The sequence below is a fragment of the Cutaneotrichosporon cavernicola genome, assembly GCF_030864355.1.
Source record: "Cutaneotrichosporon cavernicola HIS019 DNA, chromosome: 5".
NCBI lineage: Eukaryota > Fungi > Basidiomycota > Tremellomycetes > Trichosporonales > Trichosporonaceae > Cutaneotrichosporon > Cutaneotrichosporon cavernicola.
Genome location: NC_083397.1, coordinates 1756629 through 1779952, shown reverse-complemented (window position 1 = coordinate 1779952; position 23324 = coordinate 1756629). Strand labels below are relative to the sequence as shown.

At 58.6% G+C, this 23324-nt stretch overlaps 11 protein-coding genes across 11 annotated transcripts; 5 read left to right on the top strand and 6 right to left on the bottom strand.

Moving 5' to 3' along the window:
• Nucleotides 1-85: 85 nt before the first annotated feature.
• ATP16 (uncharacterized protein) lies at nucleotides 86-1143 on the top strand (the record flags this gene model as incomplete). The annotated part of the gene is made up of 5 exons (XM_060601914.1): nucleotides 86-140; nucleotides 203-282; nucleotides 406-534; nucleotides 741-894; nucleotides 929-1143. 5 exons carry the CDS (start codon nucleotides 86-88, stop codon nucleotides 1141-1143), a joined length of 633 nt encoding a protein of 210 aa, XP_060458360.1.
• A 1102-nt stretch (nucleotides 1144-2245) lies between these two features.
• On the bottom strand, nucleotides 2246-3862 carry CcaverHIS019_0507220 (uncharacterized protein; the record flags this gene model as incomplete). The annotated part of the gene is made up of 1 exon (XM_060601913.1): nucleotides 2246-3862. One exon carries the CDS (start codon nucleotides 3860-3862, stop codon nucleotides 2246-2248), a length of 1617 nt encoding a protein of 538 aa, XP_060458359.1.
• A 1074-nt stretch (nucleotides 3863-4936) lies between these two features.
• On the bottom strand, nucleotides 4937-5410 carry CcaverHIS019_0507210 (uncharacterized protein; the record flags this gene model as incomplete). Its single annotated transcript, XM_060601912.1, has 2 exons — nucleotides 4937-5356; nucleotides 5408-5410. The coding sequence occupies 2 exons, from the start codon at nucleotides 5408-5410 to the stop codon at nucleotides 4937-4939; spliced, it is 423 nt and encodes a 140-aa protein (XP_060458358.1).
• A 554-nt stretch (nucleotides 5411-5964) lies between these two features.
• Nucleotides 5965-6422, top strand: CcaverHIS019_0507200 (uncharacterized protein; the record flags this gene model as incomplete). The annotated part of the gene is made up of 2 exons (XM_060601910.1): nucleotides 5965-6046; nucleotides 6094-6422. 2 exons carry the CDS (start codon nucleotides 5965-5967, stop codon nucleotides 6420-6422), a joined length of 411 nt encoding a protein of 136 aa, XP_060458357.1.
• A 1971-nt stretch (nucleotides 6423-8393) lies between these two features.
• On the top strand, nucleotides 8394-8842 carry HHT1 (uncharacterized protein; the record flags this gene model as incomplete). The annotated part of the gene is made up of 2 exons (XM_060601909.1): nucleotides 8394-8454; nucleotides 8493-8842. The coding sequence occupies 2 exons, from the start codon at nucleotides 8394-8396 to the stop codon at nucleotides 8840-8842; spliced, it is 411 nt and encodes a 136-aa protein (XP_060458356.1).
• Nucleotides 8843-9149: 307 nt separating this feature from the next.
• utp7 (uncharacterized protein) lies at nucleotides 9150-11031 on the bottom strand (the record flags this gene model as incomplete). Its single annotated transcript, XM_060601908.1, has 2 exons — nucleotides 9150-9260; nucleotides 9301-11031. 2 exons carry the CDS (start codon nucleotides 11029-11031, stop codon nucleotides 9150-9152), a joined length of 1842 nt encoding a protein of 613 aa, XP_060458355.1.
• Nucleotides 11032-11256: 225 nt separating this feature from the next.
• Nucleotides 11257-13406, top strand: RSC9 (uncharacterized protein; the record flags this gene model as incomplete). Its single annotated transcript, XM_060601907.1, has 2 exons — nucleotides 11257-12431; nucleotides 12467-13406. 2 exons carry the CDS (start codon nucleotides 11257-11259, stop codon nucleotides 13404-13406), a joined length of 2115 nt encoding a protein of 704 aa, XP_060458354.1.
• An 888-nt stretch (nucleotides 13407-14294) lies between these two features.
• On the bottom strand, nucleotides 14295-15142 carry VPS68 (uncharacterized protein; the record flags this gene model as incomplete). Its single annotated transcript, XM_060601906.1, has 5 exons — nucleotides 14295-14358; nucleotides 14390-14636; nucleotides 14748-14868; nucleotides 14901-14999; nucleotides 15128-15142. The coding sequence occupies 5 exons, from the start codon at nucleotides 15140-15142 to the stop codon at nucleotides 14295-14297; spliced, it is 546 nt and encodes a 181-aa protein (XP_060458353.1).
• Nucleotides 15143-15394: 252 nt separating this feature from the next.
• CcaverHIS019_0507150 (uncharacterized protein) lies at nucleotides 15395-19142 on the top strand (the record flags this gene model as incomplete). The annotated part of the gene is made up of 8 exons (XM_060601905.1): nucleotides 15395-15471; nucleotides 15520-15723; nucleotides 15784-15907; nucleotides 15945-16292; nucleotides 16328-17874; nucleotides 18154-18353; nucleotides 18707-18945; nucleotides 19107-19142. The coding sequence occupies 8 exons, from the start codon at nucleotides 15395-15397 to the stop codon at nucleotides 19140-19142; spliced, it is 2775 nt and encodes a 924-aa protein (XP_060458352.1).
• A 140-nt stretch (nucleotides 19143-19282) lies between these two features.
• On the bottom strand, nucleotides 19283-20780 carry HEM12 (uncharacterized protein; the record flags this gene model as incomplete). The annotated part of the gene is made up of 3 exons (XM_060601904.1): nucleotides 19283-19759; nucleotides 19813-20318; nucleotides 20615-20780. The coding sequence occupies 3 exons, from the start codon at nucleotides 20778-20780 to the stop codon at nucleotides 19283-19285; spliced, it is 1149 nt and encodes a 382-aa protein (XP_060458351.1).
• Nucleotides 20781-21154: 374 nt separating this feature from the next.
• Nucleotides 21155-22764, bottom strand: CcaverHIS019_0507130 (uncharacterized protein; the record flags this gene model as incomplete). Its single annotated transcript, XM_060601903.1, has 7 exons — nucleotides 21155-21291; nucleotides 21443-21570; nucleotides 21607-21797; nucleotides 21835-21943; nucleotides 22058-22086; nucleotides 22373-22592; nucleotides 22709-22764. The coding sequence occupies 7 exons, from the start codon at nucleotides 22762-22764 to the stop codon at nucleotides 21155-21157; spliced, it is 870 nt and encodes a 289-aa protein (XP_060458350.1).
• Nucleotides 22765-23324: the final 560 nt, after the last annotated feature.

Here is a 23324-nt window from a genome sequence, read left to right as displayed (position 1 = left end):
AATCTCAGTCACAGCCGGCCACGTGCGGTGCCTGAGTGGCAATACAAAAGCCAGGTGGGGGTTGATACGGTTAAACCTGGTGAAAATGAAAAAGCCACACTCGGACCCCAGCGGAGTTATCGGAAGCGCGGAAGTCCCCGGTAGGCCCGCTCTGCCTCCTGGCTGGCCGGAAGCAACCCCCCCCCTGCGTCGCAGCCCCCAGCCCCGGTCGCTGCCACTCGCTGCCTGCACGTCGAACTCGAGCTCGACAAGGCTACCAACTCGCCTCTCCACCCCACCCTCGTGCGTATCTGTTGCCAACACATCTCCCCGTCTCCCCCCTTGCTCTCTCATAATCTTCCCTCCTCCTACTCCTCTTCCTCAACGACCACGCCTATCCCGACTGTGCGCGCCGCTCACACGCAGAAAATGTCCGCTCTCCGCCTCACCTCGTCGCTCCGCGTTGCCTCGCGCGTCCAGGCCGCGACCCTGCGCAGGGGGTACGCCGCCGCTGCCGACGACAAGCTCAAGCTCTCGCTCGTCCTTCCCCACCAGGTGGGTCTCGGTTCTCGTTCGGGTTTGATGTGGAGGATTGGCCGAAGTCGAGTGGAGGGTTTGAGGGAGTGTGATGGGGTTGGCCGAGGCGAGGCGCAGCGTGGTCTTGCGCCTAGTTCGAGAACAGGAAAGAGAGACGATTTCACGCAAGAGGAGAGGCAGCGAAAGCATGCAGATGGCCAACTCGAACCCAAGACTAACCCCAGGCTCTCTTCTCCGCGGAGGGCGTGACCCAGGTCAACATCCCCGCTGCCACTGGTGACATGGGTATCCTCGCCAACCACGTTCCCGCCATCGAGGCTCTCCGCCCCGGTGTCGTCGAGGTCATCGAGGACGGCGGCAAGTCGGGCAAGTGGTTCGGTATGTCTCTCTTTCCAGCCGTATCTCACCCCAGTCTCGACCGGCTTCGCTACCATGCACGGCAACAACTCGCTCACGATCAACGCTGTCGAGGCTTACCCCCTCGAGAACTTTTCGATCGAGAACGTCCGCGCCGGCCTCGCCGAGGCTAACAAGGTGCTCGGCTCGTCGGCGCCCGAGGCTGAGAAGGCCGAGGCCACCATCGAGGTCGAGGTCTTTGAGGCTCTCCAGGCTGCCCTTTCCAAGTAGAGCACGTAGAGAGCAGTAGGGAAATGCCCGGTACACGGGCTCCATCGCTATGCAGCGGTGCAAATGGCTTGAGCGTGGTTTGGGCGTGGCTGGGCAGTAGGGCGGGTGTTTGTGTGTGATTGCTTGTAGGATGTGGGGAGGGGGAGGGAAGGCCGGAGGGGAGAAAGCAACAGCGCCGGGGATGGAGGAGAAGCAACAGCGCCCGACGAGTGTTAGTTACTGTACGTTAGTTGCGCTGGCCCAAACATCGATCAAGCAAAGGCGAGCTGTGGGCTTGTGGGCCGAATCAGTTGAAGAAGGGGGAGGAAGGAGTGAGGAGTACCATAGAGCACAGTGACGGAGCAATTCTGCACCCTGTACATGTGGTCAACTTCATGAACCTGCTCTCAGTATCTTTAGAGCGTTCATGTGATAGCACGAGTGTACTTAGTTGTGCGTAATGTCGATGTTGGAGCATTTACAACCTGACAATTGGAAGCGGTTCCCGCTGTGGCCACCCCAAAGGTGAAACCTACCACAGCACTGTTTAGTTTTGAATCTGAACATTGCGGGAGTGAAAAGATGAAGTCTCCTATCATAAATCCATTCTAAGCATTCTATGAAATCTTATGGTTTACACTTTGATCTAAACTACCTTTACCCATGCACCAGCATTGTTTAATTCGCCAATTGAATGACGCTGAGTGCTCTGAAAGCCCAACCCCTCCAAACCACCAGGTTAGTTTCCGCACTGTACCATCAACATCTTCACCGTAGCAACTAGCAATCCACAATCCCGACTGGAATATGCTGCAGTTCAGATAATCACCAAACTACCCGCCCTACCGGATGTCTGCTTCCGACTCACTTCCCAAATCGCCACGTCGCCACATCAACCCAGCCTCCCAAACACATGCTGCACAACAATGCACACCCAAACTCCATCTTCAAGCCTAGTGCTACTTGATATACAAATCACAATCTGGCCGCCTAATATGGTCAACCTCCAAGTTGAAACGCGGCCCACCTCGCTTCTCTCTTCTCGTCCAAGGACCTTTCGATGGAGGCCCTGTCTTCGTATGGTGGAGGAGGCGGGTGGTCTTGCAACTTCGCGTTCCCAAGATCACTCTGAGAACGGCGGTGTCCGAGCCTGGGGGCCTTGTGCCGGGCTCCAGTAGCTGGAGCTGGGGGCGCCAGCCTGTTGCGTCGTCCCCGGAATGTTGTTCGGATGATGACGCCCTCCTGCACTGGTTCCCGGGTGCCCTCCTGCACTGCGCCCCTGGCGTGCTCCGGGAGGATTGGTGGGTCGTTGATAAGCGTTTATTTGGGGGGGCCGCGGCCGAGTCCAAGCCTTGGCCAAGTTGGGTTCCGAGCGCGGAGCGGGGTTGGTCTCGGGTCTCTGGGATGAAGACGAGCCCGCCCTGGCGGCTTCATCCTTGGCCCTGTATTCCTCCAACTGTGCGTTCGATCGGTTCAAATCGCCGGTAGCCACCTTGAGTGCTGCCTCCAAACGCTTCACCTGGCCCTCGGCGAGGTGTTGTACGGTCTGGTACTTGAAGGCCTTTCCGGCCTCAGCCTGGTAATTGGAGGCCTTTTCGGCCTCGGCCTCGTACTTTGTCTGCCAGCGCTTCGCCTCTTGGACCTGGAGATCGTGGCCATGCTCCCACTGCCGGGCTTCGGCCCTGGACTTTTCGAGGGAGTTGATCTGGTTCCTGTACAGGTCATTATACAGATTCACCTCCTCCAGCATGCTGGTGTACTTTAGTTCCCAGTCCTTTTCCGTTTCAAGCAGCTTCTCCTTAATCTCCGTTACCGACATGGCGTCGTTGAGGTCATCGAACCAGCCCAACGCCGTCGTGTTGTCCGCCTTTGCGTTACGCAAGTCCGAGAGCGTCGAACCCTCGTCGGTGGCGTTCTTGCGCTCGCCCGCGGCTTCCTTATCCTTCGTGGGCATCCTCAATGCGGCATCTTTGATGCCCTCGATCTCCTTGAGCGCAATACGTAGGCGCGTTTGCAGGTGGCGATTCTCATCCGCTGCCTTCTTGCGTTCGGCCGCCCCTTCCGCGTCCGCGTTGGGCATCTTTGAAATGGTGTTGTTGAGGCGCTCGATCTCGCAGTGCGAACGATTTAGCTGGCGGCGGATTGCTAAGATCTCCAAATCAGCTTCTCTCGTAATGTCCAGCCACCCCTCTGTCGTCGTGGGCAAATCGCGCAAGAGCCGGCTTGAGAACAGAGCATTCTTGACGTCCTCGGCGCTCAAGCGACTATTCTCAATCGCCGCCAACTGGGCAGACATGTCCTCATCAAACACCCTACACTCTATGCTTTCGAGGTCTGCCCACATTCGGGTGGCACGTGGCAGCTCGGAAGTTCTCGTAATGAAAAGGGCGACCTCCCCAAACCTCGCCGTCTTTGACTCGAGCTGGGCATGCAGGTGGGTGTCCGAGACGGCTAAGGAATTGTACTCGACCGCCTTCCAGGTGTCAGGCGCCCCCTCGAGGAATCGCTGTATCTCGCCCATCTTGCAATGAGGATAGTGGAAGGCCTGGCGCTCCTCGGGCGTCCAACGAGCGTAAATGTGCTTCCAGAGCATGATGAGGTTCGCCGTCTTGGCGTACATCCGGCGAGCGGCCACCAGGTCCACAGGCTTGGAGGAGATATCGCGTGTCTCTGTCTCCCTCTGTGACAAGGGACGTGTAGCTGAGGCAGATGCCGCCGGTCGGCCCGCGGTGTCCGCCATTGTCGGATTGAGGTCTTGCCGGATGGTCGGATGGTCGGATGGTCGGATAAGTGATGATCAGACGTTGAGGTTGAGTTGATGATGAGGCGATGAAGGATGGGACTCTCAAGGAAGGCGAATGGCTCTTGCGTACACTGTTGGCAAGGCCCTTGTAGGCCTATGCTGCTGTGCACACGGGGTATGGTTATTGCATTGTTCCCAACAGCTCACAGACCCACCGAAGTCAACTGAACGCCACGAACACTCTCCTTGAGAAGCATCCTAGCGACTATGACATTTCAAATCATGTGAGAAGCAATGGCCGCACCAGCAGGACTTTTATCACATTACTTGAGGTCTGGGAAGTGTACTGCATGCGGTGGGTCGCAAAGGCTTGTGTTGGACGGCCTGGTCGCTGTCGTCTGCATTCCATTCGTAACCTCACGCACTATATATTATTCTAGGATTAATTACATTCCTATTCCTATTATTTGCACTATTAGGATCACCACACTGGTGGATGTGGCGGCACCATACCTTAGTGCAAGGACAGCTTGGACTGTGGAGGAATTAAACCCCGCTGTAATCGGTTGGTAGGGTTAGCGCTTCTGCAGCACGGTTCAGCTTAAGAACATGAACATGGCTTGAAAGGGCCCAAGTCCTCAGACCTGTGCAACTCATCCCCATGACTTCCAGTCCTCTGCAACGGCGGTCTAGAATCTGGAGCTGAAGACTCTGCTGGATGCTGGGGTTGCAACGCTTCCAAGTCGTGAGGATGCGTATTAGCTGAGGGGTAACTGGCGCGCACCATCGTTTCCTTCCTACCAACCAATATCCAAACACTTTGTTTCTCAAACGCGGCAATGGCGCTGATCAAAATCATGCACGCAAATCCAACACAACTCGGCCTGCGCCTTGCCGCCCTCCGCCTACGCAACTGCACAACCCGCCTCACACCTCCCGGCAGTAAATCGTTTGGACAGACGGAGGATACATCCATCAACAAAGAGCAGAACGAAAACGAAAAGGAGCCACAGGCATATGTCCCGTGCTCAGTCCTCGAATACAATCGCGCAACCAACCGGCGCGATGCGCTTACTTGGACGACGAGAACTTGGTGACGGCCTTGGTGCCTTCCGAGATAGCGTGCTTCGAGAGCTCTCCGGGAAGGATGAGGCGGACGGCCGTCTGAATCTCACGCGACGAAATGGTCGAGCGGTGGTTGTACGATGCGAGCTTGGACGCCTCGGTGGCAATGCGCTCAAAGATGTCGGCGACGAACGAGTTGAGAATGGCCATGGCCTTGTTGGAGATACCGGTGTCGGGGTGGACCTGCTTGAGGACGCGGTAGATGTACGACGAGTACGACTCGACACGCTTCTTGGTGCGCTTCTTGCCGCCCTCCTTGGCGGTCGACGACGTCTTTGCGGCCTTGGCGGGCGCCTTGGACGCGGCAGCTGGGGCCTTGGAGGCCTGCGAAGCGGGAGCCTTGGACGCGACGGTAGACTTGGGAGGCTGAGCGTTAGCTGGGTTGGACGACGTGACAAGCCTGAGGGCAAGACTCACCATGGTAGTGTAGTGGTTTGAGGTGGTGGTGGTGGGAGAAGAAGGATGTGGTGGTGGTGAGGTTGGATAAGACCGGGTTGGTTTGTACGAGGGAACAAGTAGACTGTGTAGAGAGACGAGTCGAGTAGTTATAGGTATCAAGTAAATGGATGAGGGAATCGAGACCTCGGAGTGTTTTGGATACAAGCTTGCGTGGCTTAGAGAGGAACATCCGAGCAAAGGGTCACTCTTTTTAGATACACGTCAATAAAAAATGACATTTATTGAATAATCAGTATGTTTGATTAACCTTTAGAGTAGTTTGATTCAACATTGGTATAGTCAAACGTTGATCCAAACTCCACCTTCAGACTTTGTACCCTTACCTTGGTCTACAGTCTACAGCTCTAGGCATAGCAAGTGGTTCAAATCATCTTGAACAGATTGCTATAATAGATCATAGCTCATCCGTATCCAAAGTTCCTTCTTCCTCCACTCAACCTTCAACGTATCAACACTCTCCTCTCTACTCTACTCTACTCAACCCACCCCCAACCCCCAACAGTAACCTATCAATAATGTCGTCCGGTGGCAAGTCTGGTGGAAAGTCTGGCGGCGAGACCAAGTCGTCGACACGTTCGGCCAAGGCCGGCCTTCAGTGTAAGTCGTCCACCTTGCCCGTCTGTTACCCCTGGTCTAACTCGTAGTCCCTGTTGGTCGTATCCACCGTCTCCTCAAGCGCGGCAACTACGCCCAGCGTATCGGTTCCGGCGCCCCAGTGTACCTCGCTGCCGTTCTTGAGTACCTCGCTGCCGAGATCCTCGAGCTCGCCGGTAACGCCGCCCGTGACAACAAGAAGTCTCGTATCGTCCCCCGTCACCTGCAGCTCGCGGTCCGCAACGACGAGGAGCTCAACAAGCTCCTCGGCTCGGTCGTCATCTCGCAGGGTGGTGTCCTCCCCAACATCCTTACCGAGCTCCTTCCCCAGAAGACGGGCAAGGGCAAGAAGGCTGGCAACGCCTCGCAGGACGTCTAAGCCTTTCCGGCCACGGACGCGGCGCACTGACGCACCGAGTAGAACCCTTCGTCACTTCGTTTTCGCTCGCCTACCTTTTAGCATCGTCATGTAGTGATGCAGATTTCCGAGACTTGCTTTGTGTTGTTGCAGCTTGCGTGTGTGGTCGGGGTGCTCTGCTGGCTGTCGGGTGGCAAGGGCGACCGGTGCATGTCCTCTGTGATATCGCGCGCGACTCGGCTGATGTGTGCGTTAGGATGCTGACGTGACTCTTTCGCTCGGACGCAAGCTTCTTTTCCTTGAATCGATCAGACACTGTCGATCAGACGCTGGGCTTGCGGAGCTTGGGACGTTACTGATAGATGTATTGTGGGAGCCTTTGTGTTTGGGTGAGTGTCGGACTCGGCTTGATGTCCAGTGCCGATTGAAAGGAGTGGGGCAGGCAAAGGGACTTACTATAGACTTGTGCGAGCCGAGGACTCTGTTAAATCTGTTGATTCGGCTAATTGCCCTCGGCCCAAGTGGCACAACCACATCTTGTGTGCTGTTGTCCTGTTTGTGTCAGTTCGGTGCTCTATGTAATATGAATGCCTTCGCTCGGGTGTGAGAGAGCTCAACTGCCTTGGTTCTGTCCAGTAGCCAGATTCAATGAGACCTATGGAGACAGGTAAGCGAGTACTTCGGTGCAGGCTTCGACCGCCGCCCCGTCGCTTCCTCAACAACTCCGTGTTCTATCCGCCTTCTGTTTACCCTTACAGTCCTACTCGCAGCTCGCTATACCGCCCTCTGGTTCAGCGGAGATGCCCCAGTCCTTTCCACTTAGGATAACGCGTAGAGTGTTCATATGCTACCTCTCAGCAACAAACTCAGCAACAGACCTGGGTACTTAGTCCCATTTTCCTCCCGACCCAGATCATATCTGCTGCTCTAAACCGCGCAAACCTAACCCCTATACCCCACTACCATAGCCTATCTAATTTGGAATGGTCGTCCCATTTTCTTGATATGATGTGCACTCTTTGAACAACGGTTGTTAAATAACGAAGGCCGCATAGGTGAGCATCCTCCAGCCCGTCAGCAAACCATATCCCATATCCCCACTGATTGAAAGTTCCAGTCATATGAGATGAGAGGAGTACGGGAAAAATACCAGATTCCGCATGCATAGCGTATCACGGGGTGCAGGGGGGTTCTACCTGGCGAATGTGGCACATTTACCGGGGTTGGGGCGCCGATCCCAAGACTCGGACGGAACAGAACCACTTAATGCTCAGTCTGGGACACCCAAGCCTACCAGGGGCTGGGAAATGCGAAAGTGCCCAAGTTGGCTGAGAGTGCTGGGACGAGGTAGAAGTCAGTAACATCCAGCCGACAGCTGGTCGGCCTGCGGTTAGCCAGCCAGCAGTGCATCATACGAAGGCAATGTGCGCCCTATGTATCACACTACAGGCAAACCCAGATCAACCTGGAGCCCGTAGAAGTGGTGTTGGTGACAACGGACAACGGACTACGGCTTGATCGACCGCCACGATACATGTTCCTCAGAGTGGGGCAGTAACGTCGGAGTGGGGCAGGCGGAGGAGGTATCCGCGTGGTCCGGATATAGCATACATACCCGTTATCCTCTAACCTATGCATTCTCTCTTCGCCTGCTCAGGCTGGCTCTCAAGCATGGATCCAAGGCCCAAGTAGATCAGATCATTTGTGCCTCGCCCTCGCATGCCGTCAGGTCTGTTTGTCCAATGATCTTGATATTGACATTGCAATCATCTTGAAAAAGATCAATCAGATCAAGAGTCACGTGCAGGCACGTTGATCCCAGAATGCAGGTGATTTTGAATCAAACACGTCTTGAGATCAACAGGAACCAAAGGGCGTGCCTGAAAGTGGCAGTCTCTGGGTAGTCTAGCCTACATACATAATCCCCCTGCAACAACCTCTGCTTTCCTACCTCACACTACCTCACCCCCACTACTTCCACACTCATCCACAATGGCCCGTACCAAGCAGACTGCCCGCAAGTCGACCGGTGGCAAGGCACCTCGCAAGCAGCGTGAGTCGTCATCCTTCCCACCAACCACTAACGACTAGTCGCCACCAAGGCTGCCCGCAAGTCGGCCCCCTCCACTGGCGGCGTCAAGAAGCCCCACCGTTACCGTCCCGGTACCGTCGCGCTCCGTGAGATTCGTCGCTACCAGAAGTCGACCGAGCTCCTCATCCGCAAGCTTCCCTTCCAGCGCCTTGTCCGTGAGATCGCCCAGGACTTCAAGACCGACCTCCGCTTCCAGAGCTCGGCAGTCCTCGCCCTCCAGGAGGCGTCTGAGGCTTACCTCGTCTCGCTGTTTGAGGACACCAACCTTGCCGCCATTCACGCCAAGCGTGTCACCATTCAGCCCAAGGACCTGCAGCTCGCCCGCCGCCTCCGTGGCGAGCGCTCGTAAGCGCACAGCGTCCTCTTCGTACTTTCGATTTGCTACTTTGTACTGCCATTGCCTGGCCGGTCTTTATGCAACCGTGCTAGCCTCGCTATGATTTGGGTGGGACTCATGGGATAGATGGGGACGGGGAGGGATTTGCAGCCAAACTCTTCCGTTGCTCGGAGACTCCTATTTTCAGAGTTCTGTCCTAAGTGTACACGTCAGTGACTTTGCACTGCGCACGTCAGTGACTTTGCACTGCGCACCTTGGCGTCTGCCTCCACCTCTCTTCTTCGTAAACCATGCCATGCAGTAAAATATACACAATGCTCTATCCGAACCGCGCCAGTGCCCCAGTCTCCTTGACCACCTCGCCGCGCGCAATCTTGCGCTCCTTCTCGTCGGCCCGCTCCTGCGCCTCGACCTTTTCGCGCACAGCGATCTGATGTCAGCTCGATAGATAACAATGGAGCAGTACTCACCAAAGTAGGGTCGACAATATTCTTCTTCTTCTTGGACAGGAAGCGCTTCATGGCCTTGCCCTTGCCGCGCATCTTCTTCTTCTGCCGCTCCTCCTTCTGCGGACCCTCCTCGTCCTCGCTCCCGCTGAGGCCGCCAAGTTGGCCCTCGTCCGCGTCCGCCTTGCCAGTAGCCTTGAGGCGTTCGAGACGGCTGAGCTGGCGGAAACTGCGTGCCTCGCGCTCCGCATGCGTCTCCCCGCCCTTGTCTGGCACAATGTGGCCCAGGAAGTCGGTCTCGAGCGTAATGAGGCTGGACGGAATCTTGTCCAGCACCGAGCGAACCTCGCCCTCCCGCCGGCGCGTGTGGCTCTCGAACACGTCCGCCTCGTTAGAGTCAAAGTTGGCCTCTCCGGAACCAGGGACCAGGAGGGAGGAGATGCCGCGTCCGTGCCCGACGGCGAGCACGTCGTCGAACGGACAGAACTTTGTGCTGTGCGCACTCAAGCCGGGCGTAGGAAGAGTCAGGTACACGTTGGGTGCCGGCTTGTCGACATTCTTGTGCGGGTCGCGGTAGGTCGTCACGCCCGTGCGTCCGCCGACGGCAAGGATGCCGCGGCCAGAGTACGAGAGCGTCGCGGGGTTGTTGCGAACGGTCCACGAGCGCACCTCCTTGCCCCACATGCGCCCGTCCCAGATCTTGACCGTGCCATCCATCCCCGCCGTCGCGCAGTAACGTCCAGCGCTGTCGGCGCTTGGGTCAATCGCGATACCGGCGAGCGGGCCGCGGTGCGCGAGCAGCTTGACGTGCGGCGTCGTCATGTTGGGCGACCACAGCGTCATCGTCCCGCTTGCATGACCGAGGTGGATGATGGCCGAGTGTGGGTTCTGGGCCATAGTCGACGGGGAACCGAGCCGCGTCGCGAGCTGAGTCACCATCTGACCCGTCGACACGTCGTGGTACTTGAGGTGACCGGCGTTACCGACAGTAGATAGCAGGTAGTGGTAAGGGAGATACTCCATGTGCGTGGGGTCGATGTGCTGTTTGAGCTTGTGGAGCTCTACGCCGTTGCCGTCGTACACATAGACGTACTTCTTCTGTGCGACGGCGAAGAAACCCTCGTTCTGCAGAAACTTGACGTCGCGCACTGCCTCGCGCAGTTGCGTCTCGCTCAGCAACCGCCCAGCCTGCCAGTCAAACGTTGCAACGTGGCCTTTTGCCGATGCGATGGCGAGGTACCGCCCATTGCGAGTGTAGTCGACCTTGTAAGGTCCCATGTTCTCGAGCTTGAGGTCGAAGCGCTTTTTGGCGCTGGCGACGCCGACGGCTGCTACAATCTCGTCCTGGCCCACGCGCCACGTACGTTCCTCAGCTTCCTCGTCCACCTCGATCCCGCCCTGTCCGCCCGATACTGGCGCGTTGAGCCACTCGTCGACGTCGGCGCGCTCCGCTTTGGCACGCTTGGTCGCCACATCCTGCCGCGCAACCTTGGCGCGCAATTTCTTGTCCGCTATCCTCGAAATACTGGCATCTGGGCGCAGCGGCTCAGCGCCCTTCCCCGTCGCGAGGTTGCGCGAGTGGAAGCTGCTCGGGGTCCGGGTAGTGGTCAGGATCGAGGCCGTAGAGGGGTCGACGGCCTCCTTGTCTGGCCCGCGGTCGACCGTCTTGTGCGCTGATTGCGCTTTGCTCCCATGAGTTGGGCGCTTGCGTTTTGGTGGCCGCATCGGGCCTGCGGATGCGATGAGTGCGTCCATGGTGGTTGGTATGTAGTTGAGCAGGTCTACCGAGCTCGATCTTGAGATGCTCCAGATGCCGCATCCAACTTTTGTTGACAGCCACGTGTAAATCAGTGGTGCGGAAGCAAAACTATCACTGCATCATCCTGGTTGTGTGTGTGTGTTGCTTTCGTTTCGCGATTCATGTCAAGGAACGCCAAGTTGTCACCTCCGCACTCCGCCCTTGTTCGACATCCATCCACCATGGCAACGTCAACACGGCCCGTGACCGTGCACACCGTCCCGCACGCGTCGCAAGCCGCTCAGCGTTTCAACGTCTACGGTGCGACGGCGCATGAGCTTAGAACAAGTCCGCGCAACCCCCTCTTCCTCATGCTGCGCTCCGGCCTGGATGGTGAGGTCGACTACGCGCTCCCGCGCCTCATTCTGGCGTCTTTCGAGTATAGTGACAAGTTCATACTTGATAACTACCTCGACTCTGTGAGCGCGTTATGCGAGTGGCCCGAGCAGTGGCTCGACCAGCTCGAACGCGAGGACGCGTACCGCGAGCTTCTGGGTGCCGGACGCGGCGGCGACGAGCTCGCGCGCAAAGCGCTCGGTGCTGTACCCGCGTTCGAAGCCAACCCCGTCATCGAGGCGCGCGCGACATACTCGCTCCAGGTGCTGCGGAATTGCAGCTTTGTGAGCCAGAACGCGCGCACCATCGCACGCACCCGGTTCATCCACATTGTCACGCGCTTCTTCGACCTGCCGGCCCCGTTCCTCCTCGAGGTCGCTGCGCGCTCACCAGAGGCTATCCAGCACCTCCTCCTTATCATCCAGCAAGTGACGCCCTTCTTATACGTCGGTCCTCCCGTCTATAAGCTCCTCTCCGAGGTCCTCCCGCACCTCGTGATACACACGCGCGACTCGACTATCCTCCAACTCATCATCCCCACCCTCATCACCGTTTTCCAGGTTCCCACGTTTCCCCCACCCCCAGACGCATTTATCCAGCATATGCTCTACCTCCTTACCCTTAACCCTCCACCACCACTGCTTGCGATGGTGCTCGATCTCCTCGCGGCCGTCGCACCGCATGCGCAGTATGCGCGCACCATCCTGTCAGACCCGTCTATTTCTGCCCACCTTCGGCAACTGACGATCCTGCTCGAACATCAGGCCAAGACGCATGAGATGGCGTTCGAAATCACGTCCAAGGCGCGCGGCAAGACGATCTACAACCCCGCGGCTGCTTCCCACCTCTCTCGCGAGGCCGCCATGAAGCGCCAGCGGCAACGTGAGATCGACCAGCCGCAGATGGAAGTGTTTGGCGGGCCAGGCGTCTTCCGCGAGGTCGGCACTGTTGCGCCGTCACTAAACCCCGCGATCAAGAAGGAGCTCTTTGTCCTGTCTGAGCCAAAGCGCTCCATCGCTTGGTTAGTTGCGCTGAATACTTTCAAGCTAACCGCAGGATGCACGAGACGTTTGTGTACTCGTCTCAGGCGCAGCTGCTGCAGGTGACTTTCTGGCACGCATACCGCGACTTCTTCTCGAACCCCGCCACGGTCGAGCAGTTGTTGAGCGCGTCCGAGGTGATCAAGAACGTGCAGGTCGCGTTCCCTGCCGCGCAGGCAAAGTTATTCACAGACGAGAACGGCGAGCGCAAGTTCATCATCTCGGGCCTGGGATTCAGGCAAGGCTCGGACGGCGCCGATCGGTTTGTCTGCATGTGGCGCGGCTGCACCTCGCCGTCAGGGCCGTCGAATCCCGGCGAACTGCTCGCGCACGTCCAGAGTGTGCATCTTGAGCCAACGCCAGCGACATGCGCCTGGGGCTCGTGCAAGCAAGCGGGTGTGACTGTTGGGCACGTCCTGACACACCTGCCGCTGCTCAACCCACCAAATGTGCCAGACTCCATCGCAGTTGACCCACGCACACCGACGGGCGTCCTCTTCTCACCTGTTATCACGGACAAGCTCTCCTCGTACCTACCGGCGTCCCAGCCGCTCCGCATCTCGGCGCGCGTAACACCGCACGACCAGCAACGCGCGCCCTCTGGTGTGGCATTCCTTGCTGCCCTTGTCATTCGCGGCCTTGCCCGCAACCTCATCGCCGAGGTCGCCTGCGCGCGCCCCGGTGAGGTGGGATTAACAGATGCCCAGCGCAAGGAGAAGAAGAGGCATCTCGCAGAGGAGCGGTTCGGCCTCCCTATCCCGGACACGGTACTGCGCGAAGAAGAAGAGGAAGAGGACGCCGCGCGCGGCGGCGAAGAGTCCGGCACGGGCATGGGGCTTGCCGAGATCGAGCGGGCACGATGCGCTTTCTATGCGGTCAACGACCGGCTGCTCGAGGTCGTAAGCGATAACGTGACTGGCTTGGGGTCGTACATTACCGACGCATTTGTGGTGTAGAGCAGTATATTAGGATCAGGATTTGTAGCTTTGGTCATCGCATGTATCTGTGCGACTTGGTGCCGCGTGCGGAGCGTTCGGCGCTTTGGTGGGGCGACGCGTGCTGTCCAGAAGTCTGAAGCCAATGAGAGTTGAGGCATGATAAGATATCTAGAAACGGTCATTGCCTAGGCAGCTTGCAGGTGTACCAATGCGGTTCATGACATGGGACAACTTGTGTCGTTCCCAAGAAGCAGAGAGCAAAACGAGCAAAAGAAGCGGTGCCAGCCTATGTGGTCCGTGATGTGGCGGGTCACAGCGGTGTTGACCAAGTGGCATGGGCATTCATCATACTTGGCTCGTTCACCCATATACTTCGGCCCTCCCCTGAGGTGGAGCACAAAGGCCGGACTCCACCTGGCCCAGAGCCGTGATGCCGCCATCCACACGTTCCCGTAACCCGGGCCCGCCGAGCCGAGCCGACCGTTAATCGACCTGGCGATAGCCCTGCGCCGCGAAGCAGTCGATAAGGATATGGAGCCAGAAGCTAGAATGAAATCAGTGCTTTGTGCTACCTTGTATTGTCCTGTGGAGACGGGTTAGTACGGCGCAAAAATGGCGGGCTTGAGGGAGATGTTTGAGGGTTGGAGATATGTCAATTCATGTGGATGGTCAATCTCGAATTGCGCCGTGAGAGACGGCGCCAGTCGTCACAGGACGTTTCAGACTCTCTGAAAGTAGGGTTGCCATCTATGGTGAGGCGCCCGCGATTGTAATGTCAGGTAGAATCGAAATCCGCCGCTACGAGCTGCTGTGATGGGAAAGTACCAAGTGCCTTGCCAGCGTCAGTCACTCGGTACAGCACTCCTGTTGCCCAACTCCGCTCGACGTTGTGCATGCGCAACTGCTCTAGACCGTAAGCTGGTACTCGTACTCGTCGCTGCCGCTCTGCGACACCCAGAGGATCATGGCACTATTGTCAGCTCGTTCACGTGCTCACTCACGATAGCATGACGCCCGCGTTCATCCCGACGTTGGCAATCCCGAAGTACACATAGTCCGGGTTGGCCTGGATGTATTTGAGGATGAGCACGGTTAGACTGCCTGCAAGGCCACCAGCCATGAGCGCGACGCCGATGAAGAGGACGATGCGGGCGCGGTAAGCGGCCGGCCCATCAGTGCCCCACGAGTCGCCACTAAACGCGCTGCGGAGGTGCGTCTTGTCTAACATCGACGTGACGAGGAATCCGACTGGGATGAGCCACAGCTATGGGGAATGGGCTGCGCAGTATGGCTCAACAGATACCTCTCAGCCAGAGGGGTCTTGTTGAGTAGCCCCAGCCCATATCGGCTAGCACTCACGCGTCGAGCAGATCGCCGGGATCCAGTCCACAAACGCAATGTGCACCTCACGTTCGGAGGGGATCTTGCCGTACTTGGACAATGTGCCCGCATCGATCATGAGGAAGAACGAGGCGGTGAACTGACATTAGTTCGGCTTTGAGATACACATACCAGAGCGCCCGAGACGTATGTTCCCACCTCGCGGGCCTTGGGCCCGATATCGATCTTGGGGAGTGAGAAGCGGAACACGCGGCGGGGGTCGTAGGTAGCCTGCGGTCAGTAAGGCGGTGTAGCAAGAAGCGAGTCCACCCTCCAGTTGCCGTTTGCGCGGACGACGGGACGGCGCTTCAGCCAAAGGAACGCTCGCTGATGGCCACGCTCTTCGGAGCCCTACTCACCCGAGGGATGGACATGGCTGTGGATGGATAGAGGCTGGATGGGACAGATGTAGTACTTCTGGTAGCTGGCCATGACGCAGTCAAGTACGCAGCAGGTAGGGATGGTGGCGGCAACGGAAGCAATTCGAGTGGCCAGGAACATGAAATGAGTGTTTGGTGTAGACGCGCCTGCCTTCCTCCAACTCTCATCCATCAACTCTCCCTCCAAATCTCAATCAACTTTTACTCTACACACATAATAGTAATAGGGAGGAGACACTGTCCACCATGGGCATTCAAGGACTCCTCCCCGCCCTCAAGGAGGTCCAGCAACCGCGACACATCTCCGACTTTCGAGGCAAGACGTGCGTCGTCGCGTCAACCGACAAACCTTGACCACAAGCTGACTACAGTCTCGCGGTCGACGCGTACGTCTGGCTGCACAAGGGCGCATTCGGATGTGCTGAGGACCTTGTGAAGGGGCGCAAGACGACAAAGTTTGTCGACTATGCCATGTTCCGCGTGCGCATGCTCCAGCATCACAAGATCAGGCCGTTTGTCGTGTTCGATGGCGGGCCATTGCCAGCCAAGCGGGGGACAGAGGACTCGCGTGCCAAGTGAGTGTGCTCAGCCATGTCTGCGCTGGATTCAGGCCTCTTGCTTCCTGCTCACACTAGATCACGCGCTGATCATCTCGCTCGTGCCAAGAGCTTCGAAGCGCAAGGCCGGATGAAAGATGCGCGCGACGCGTACACCAAGTGTGTCGACATCACACCCGAGATGGCGTACCAGCTCATTAAGGTGAGTTAGCCCATCTATCGTGATCAGCTGATCGCAGGCGCTCCGGGCCGAAGGCATCGACTACGTCGTCGCGCCCTACGAGGCCGACGCTCAGCTGTACTACCTTGAGCGCGAGGGGATCGTCGACGGCGTCATCACTGAGGACTCAGATCTGCTCGTCTTTGGCTGCCAGACAGCCATCTTCAAGCTTGAAAAGGACGGGTCGTGCGTGTCCATCGAGGCCAAGCGCTTTGGTGAGGTGCGAGAGCTCGACCTCACCAACTGGACCGACCTCCAGTTCCGCCGCATGGCCATGCTCTCGGGGTGCGACTACCTCCCGTCGATCCCCGGTATCGGGCTTAAGAAGGCACACCGGATGCTGCGACGTTGCAAGACGGTCGACAAGGTGAGCTATTGCCTTAAGTGTTCAGCTGACAGCAGGTCCTGCAGTCCCTCCGCCTCGAGGGAGCACATGTTATCCCGCCCAACTACGCCGCGGACTTTGTGCGTGCCGAGAAGGCCTTCCTTTACCAGCGCGTGTTTTGCCCTCACGAACGCAAGCTGGTCTTGCTGAACGAGCCAGAGAAGGAGCTGAGTGAAGACGACGAGCAGTGGGTCGGCCTTGACATTGACATCGAGATCGCCTGCGGGATGGCCAAGGGTGACTTGCACCCCGAGACGCGCACGCCCATCGATGACCTCTGGCCCAACTTCCAACCATCACCGAGGAAGGGTAAGAGCAAGGGCCTCGTCGCCCATGTCTCAAGCGGGACACTGGATGCATTCATCAAGCGGATGCCACGCACAAAGTCGACCCCAGCCATCAGGCCGAGCCATCCTCGAATTGGTGGCCTTGCGAACGGCCCAACGAGGTTGTCAGACCTCCCAAACGTCACTCCCAGGCCATTACGCAAACACCACACCGAGCCTAGCCCGATCCCGCCGCCGTGTGTCAGTGCCGGACGGACGAGTAAGTTTTTCACCAAGGACGTGCAGCGCATCTCCGAAGAGGCCGAGGAGGTCATCAGCCTCGTCTACGAGGAGTCGACGCAGGTAGCGTCGCCGCCACGGCAAAAACGCGAGGTCACGCCGGAGAACATCCCATCCCCGGTAGAGAGGCATCGCTCGGTCTCGCACGTGTCCACGGTCCACAACTCGCCTGTCGCAGGACGACTAGTTCATCTCGACGACGACGACGATGGCGGCGTCCACTTTACGTCGCCCATTTCTGTGCACTCGGGCTTTGACACGTCTCCAGGCTCGACTCCGAGGAAGAGCCGGATCCTGATAGACGAGTCGCAATCGCCACGGCAAGAACCCTCGTCACCGACACCGACTCAGCGTCCCCGCTCATCGCCATGGCTAGTCCCTGCCACTCTCGCTGCATCCCAAACCGGGGCAACGATCGCCTCATCCCAAAGAACAGAGTGGTCCGAGGAGGAGTACGGCCCGGAAGATCATGCCGTCTGCGCGCCATTCCGGCCCATCACGAGCGTTCTCGTACCTCCTTCGTCGTCATGGTCGCGTGATGCCCAACCTGCTAAGAGTACGCGCCGCCATCACTCGTCTGAATCGGCGCTCGACGATGAGATCGTCACGCCGTCGCCGGTGGCTGGTTCGAAGCGTAGGATATCAATCGAGGAGGCCGACCCAGGGGAGCAGGCTCGACTGGCGCGCGCGTTGAGCGTCGCAGCTGGATGGCGCGAGAAGTATGCCCTCAAGGCGCCGTCGTTCACCACACCGGCACGCCGCCTCAGCGGCCGCCCATCCGTGCCCAGCATCCCGGTCACGGCAGCGTCCAAGGTTCTCAGTCCTCTTCCCGTCAACATTCAACACGAGCGCGACTGTGAAACGCCAAAACCCGCACGCCTACCCTTACCCGCCAAGCCGCAACATGTAGCAGCATGCCGCCAGCGAATGCCGAAACCTAGCCCTCAGCCGTTCGGCGTGTCTGGCTCGACACTCGAGCGCTTCCGTTACAAGAGACAGTGAGGTTGCATCCCACCGGCACTGTGTGTACCAGTACCCTGTATTCGTAGACTATGCATATTGCAGTAGATAACACTGAGTGTTGACGGGGGGGGGGGGAAAGCGGCCCCCACCCGTTTCTAATACACTAACCAATTGGAGTGGGGCAGATATCGGGTCTTGGTGGCTCCCCCGCTATTTCGGAGTTGGGCGGGCATAGTCCGCGCCCGGCTGGCCCGCCGCCTTACGGTTTGCCCGACGTGGGGTGAGGACTATACTGCCTCCGTCATCACACTCAGGTCCCCCGCTCCCCGCTCCTTAGTCCTCCGCCTGCCGCCTGCCGCCTGCCGCTTCAGTACGTACAGTAGTAGCAAGGCGCTCAACACCAAGGCAGCTCTTCACACCACCCAAACCCTCTCCACCACCATGCACGCCACACTCGTCCGCAACGCCCGCACCCCCCTCATCCAGTTCATCGGCAAGCGCGCATGGCCATCCAGTGCGTATCCATATCCCATATCCCTCTATTCTCTTCCCCCTCCCCCTTCCGCTCTTCAGGTCTGCCGCGGCCCTCGGCCAATTCCTCGACATCGACATTGATCTCCATCTCCATCGCTACCACCGCAGCGACGGCGCTGGCATTGAGCTGGGACGAGATGGTATTGCCAGCGCATGGGACCGTTCCATTCGAGTGGATTGGGCCGGCGCCAATCCATCTTCACCCTCCACTCCTTTCCTCCCCCACTTTCCTACCTCTCCTTTCCTACCCCTCCTTTCCTACCCCTCCTTTCCTAACCCTCCTTTCCTAACCAACCCCCCCCCCCCCCCCCCCCCCCACCCCACTGACGCCAGCGCCGCACAAGCCCGGACCGCACCCGTACGCGCCCAAGGAGATTGCCGACAACTTTGCCTCGTTTTCCGCAAAGTCGCAGGCTGCGCCCGCGTCGGCTGCGTCCGCGCACGCGAGCGCGTACGGCACAGGCTTCCTGCCGACCAGCAAGAAGCCTTATGACTTTGAGAACTTTTACGAGGCGCCCGCGTATTACTGGCAGCACAATGAGATGACCGAGCGCGAGATTGAGGCGGTGATGGTGAGTTGTGCTGAGCCTAGGGGTACGAGGTATATCGATGGAGATGGAGGATGGCTATTTGCCAGCTATCCACAACGCACAACGGGGAATAGCTGGCTGCCATCGACTCCTCCTCCTCCCCCCCCCTCTCCCGGTCTCGCCCACCAAACGCTAACTCCCAGAGCGGCGGTGCGACCGACATCCGCACGGGGCCGTAGATGTACTGTACAGCAGCCAAGTATCCGATGCATTGTTGACACGCGCGGCGCCAGTCTATGGTATGGATATCGGAGTCCGGCCAGGCTCCTTTTTCTGCAGATCCTCTATCTACTCTTCCCACTTCTCAGACTCCTCAGAGCTACTTCCGCACAGAGTACTTGTGCACGCACTCGAGGAACCAGCCCATGTCCTCGGGCTTGACGTTGGGCGTAATCCCGTGACCGAGGTTGGCGATCCAGCCACCCCCAGCCTCGTGGAAGCGCTTGCAGACGCGCGCGACCTCCTTCTCGATCCCCTCACGCCCGCCGTAGAGCACAACCGGGTCAAAGTTGCCCTGGAGGTTGATCTCTGGTCCAACGAGGCGGCGCGCCTCGACAGCGTCAAGGCCCTGGTCAAGACCGAGGGTGTCGTACCCGCTAATCTCGGGCTTGAGGAGGGCAAGCGACGACGGCGCGTGTACCATACGCGGGAAGAGGGTCATGGGGACCTCGTCGTGGCCGAGCTCCTTGAGAACGTGACGCACCTTGCGCGAGATGTGGACGAGGGCGGGGAACGCAAACTCCTGGAAGTGGTTGGGAGTGAGCTCGCCGGCCCACGAGTCGAAGACCTGGAGCATCTGGTGTTAACACGCTCCAAGATTAGAGAGGGATTGCGTGGGGATGTACTAACCTGGGCACCGGCGAGGACCTGGCCAACGAGGAGGTCGGCGCACACGTCCGCAATCTTGGTGAGGAGGGCCTTGCTCTCCTCGGGGTACTTGTACAGCCAGCTCTTGCTCCTCTCGAACGTCTTGCTACCTCCTCCCTCACACATGTACGCCATGAGGGTCCAAGGCGCCCCGCAGAATCCAATGAGGGGCACGCGGCCATCAAGGCCCTGCCGGGTGAGCGTGATGGCATCAAAGACGTATCCGAGCTCCTTCTGCACGTCGACCGTCTCGGGGAGGCGGGCGAGGTCGGCCGGCGTCGTCAGAGGCTGGGGGAGGACGGGGCCCTTCGATGGCTCCATGAGTACTTCCATGCCAAGAGCCTGGGGCACGACGAGGATGTCACAGAAGATGATGGACGCGTCGAGGGCCGGGTAGCGGTCGATAGGCTGGAGAGTGAGCTTGGTGGCAAGCTCGGGGGTCTGGCAGCACTCGAAGAACGAGTGCTTCTTTCTGACCTCCATGAATTCTGGCGTCAGCTCAGTTGAACGAATACGTAAGCCTCGTCAGCTGGAACGTGCGGATACCCCGGCGAGGCAACAAGCCGCGCCGAGCTCATCCCGGACGCGCTGAAGGCAAATGCAGAGGCGACGGAGAGGCATGGTTCTGTCGCAGTCTTGTCGAGCATCCCCGCCGCTAGACGCTCGGCACGAGGTCGTGTCATATGGCAGTTTGCGGCCGGGGTTTTGTTCGCCTCCCACCTCCACGTCCACCACTCCGAGCCACACAACTACACTGTGGTGTCCGCTGTCAACTCATACTCACCAGGGAGGTACCGCCCAGCCTGGCGCATGACCCAGACGGGAGCGCGCGGGGTCTCCTCGCCGCGTGCGGCACGGAGCAGGAGGTCGTTCTTAAGGGGAGGGAACTTGGACTCAAGCTCGCGCCACGTGTCTGCGCCCTTGAGCTTAGGAATGGTGTAGGACGCCATGGTGTGGCAGTCGGGGGTCGTGTCGAACGGGTGCTGAAGCAGTGTTGCGGAATCGAGTGACTCGAAAGTGAGGAGGATGGAGAGGAGCGGAGTTGAGTTAAGACCGGGTAATTGAATCGGGTTTGGGCTGTGTTGGGCGGACGTATGTCAGGAAGGGGACCGGGTAAAATTCCAGGACCATTCCCATATTCCAAACCCGAGACAACATTGCAGTAACTTCCATGTCTTCTCCAGTCTTCTCTCCTCATATGCACCTCTTGGTGGGCGAAAAATACATGCTCCCAGATAATACGACTCCGACTACTGAACAACTATCCAACCTCTAGCTGTGTCTAGGCTCTACGCATCCGCGGCCTTGCCCAGCGGTCTCGCCCCTACTGCTGGAGCTGGGCAAGGAGGCCCTGCGGGCCAGGGACCTTGGGTTCACCCTCAGCGGTGACGTAGCACGCAATGAGACCACCGTCGACCATAAAGTCGGTGCCGTTGACGTACGACGAGTCGTCCGAGGCGACTGAGCGTTAGCGATAGCGCCAGGTGGGTTGCTAGGAGTGGTGTCTCTCGCTGAGCTCTAGGCATGGCCCAGGCCGCTGAAGAAAACCAGCTTCAAGAGGATGAGGGCAGCTGGCCAGCTCGCAGACTTTCGTCCGCTCTTCGCGACTCACGGAAGACGACCGACTTGGCCTGCTCAACAGCCTCGCCAAAGCGGCCCATGGGGCAGTGGACCAGGCGGCGGTTGAGCTTCTCAGGGGTGTTGAGGTAATCCATAAGGAGAGGGGTCTTAAGCGGGCCACTGCTGTCAGCTACTGGCAGATCACAAAGAGCTCACGGGCAGAGCGAGTTGAAGCGAATGCCCTCGCGCGCGTGGACCATGGCGAGCTCGCGGGTCATGGCGAGCACAGCACCCTTTGAGGCAGTGTACGCGAGCTGCGGCGTGGCAGCGCCGACCTTGCACACGAAGGACGCGACGTTGATGACCGAGCCGCCGATGCCGAGGCCCTTCTCCGGCTCAGCCTTGTTCTGCCGTCAGCTTCAGAACAGCAGCTCATCAGCTCACGTTGCGCATGGCGATGACGGCGTGCTTGCAGCCGTACCAGACACCCTTGACGTTGATGGCCTGGGTGAGGTCCCAGATCTTTTCCTCAGTGTTGACGGCATCGTCGTCACTGCTGTCAGCATGGACGTTAGAGGTTAATGCCTCGCAGCCGGGACCGGGTTCCTAGAAATCCCGAGCCCGTGCACCTTCCACGGCGACAACCCAAAGGATGCGGGATACGTACGCGGGGTGCATGATACCGGCGTTGTTGAACTGGGGTTAGTCATGCATGCCAGACTCGGGCCGCGTGTCGACTTGGCTCTTTCCTCAGGATCAATGGTAGCATGCGTGGAATGGGCAGCTTGGCTCGCTCATGCTTGCCCACTTGGTGAACAGTATCGCAGGCTCACCACCATTGGCGCTCTTCTCAGCTCGCACTCGTCCGCTTTCCTCTGCTTTCCTTTCCCCCTCCCGCCCCGCGCGCGAGTGTAACTCCTCATCCCGTTGAGTCCCAACGCCACCTTCCCTCCTTCCCAAGCCTCGCGTACCTGCGACTCACCATAACGTCCAGGCGGCCAAACTTGGCCACGGCAGCCTCAACAACACCCGCGACATCCGCCTCCTTCGACACGTCGGCCTTGACGCCAAACGCCTCCGAAGTAGGGAAGTTCTTGAGCACGAGCTCGGCAGCCTTGAGTACAGCCGCCTCGTTAACGTCGGAGAGGACGACACGCGCGCCCTCAGCGGCGAACTGGAGCGAAGTCTCGAGACCGATACCGCTGGACGTTAGACTAGTCTGGCGGGAGAAGGTGGAAGTTGCGGGGTGGGCGGCGGAGGAAGGTAGGGAGGAATGCAGAAAGCGGTGAGGGAGTGAAGAGACGTGACAAGTACGCACGAAGCGGCACCGGTGACGATGGCGACCTTGTTCTGGAGGCGGAGACGGGCAGCCATTGTTATGTTGGATAGATGTGAGGAGTAGATACTAGAGTGGATAGAGGAGAGGGGAGAGAGGAGAAGAGGATGAGGATAAAGGTCGGGGCAGTTATTGTTGTTAAAGAGTTTGGGATCTGGGCAATCAGAGCCTGCAGAGCCGCCTTTTGGGTCGACGCGTAACGGAATTGTAGAGTAACCGACACTCAGGGCCAGGCACGTTTTTGGGCAGATGGCCGATCGTCAAATCGTTTAGTTGCCTCCCATCCATATGGTGAGCCTGTTGAGCCTCAACATCCAGCGGCATCCACCGGTATCCATCGGCCTGACTTCGCTTGCTGGTCTTGCTTTTCCAACAGAAAAAGGTCACGTATGCTCTAGCCGTGGGCCCCGCGCTTCTACTCTCAGGCCAATCCCTCGCTACCGCTACCGAAAGGCTCATTGGCAAAGGCAGAGCGACGTGGCGTCAATCTGGCGGGTCATGATCCCTGGCGGTCCATGAGGGCCAGATCCGTCCCGCGCCGCTTATCGTCTGAATGTGGCGGAACGTATTGCTTCAGATGCGTCATCGCTACTCGTCG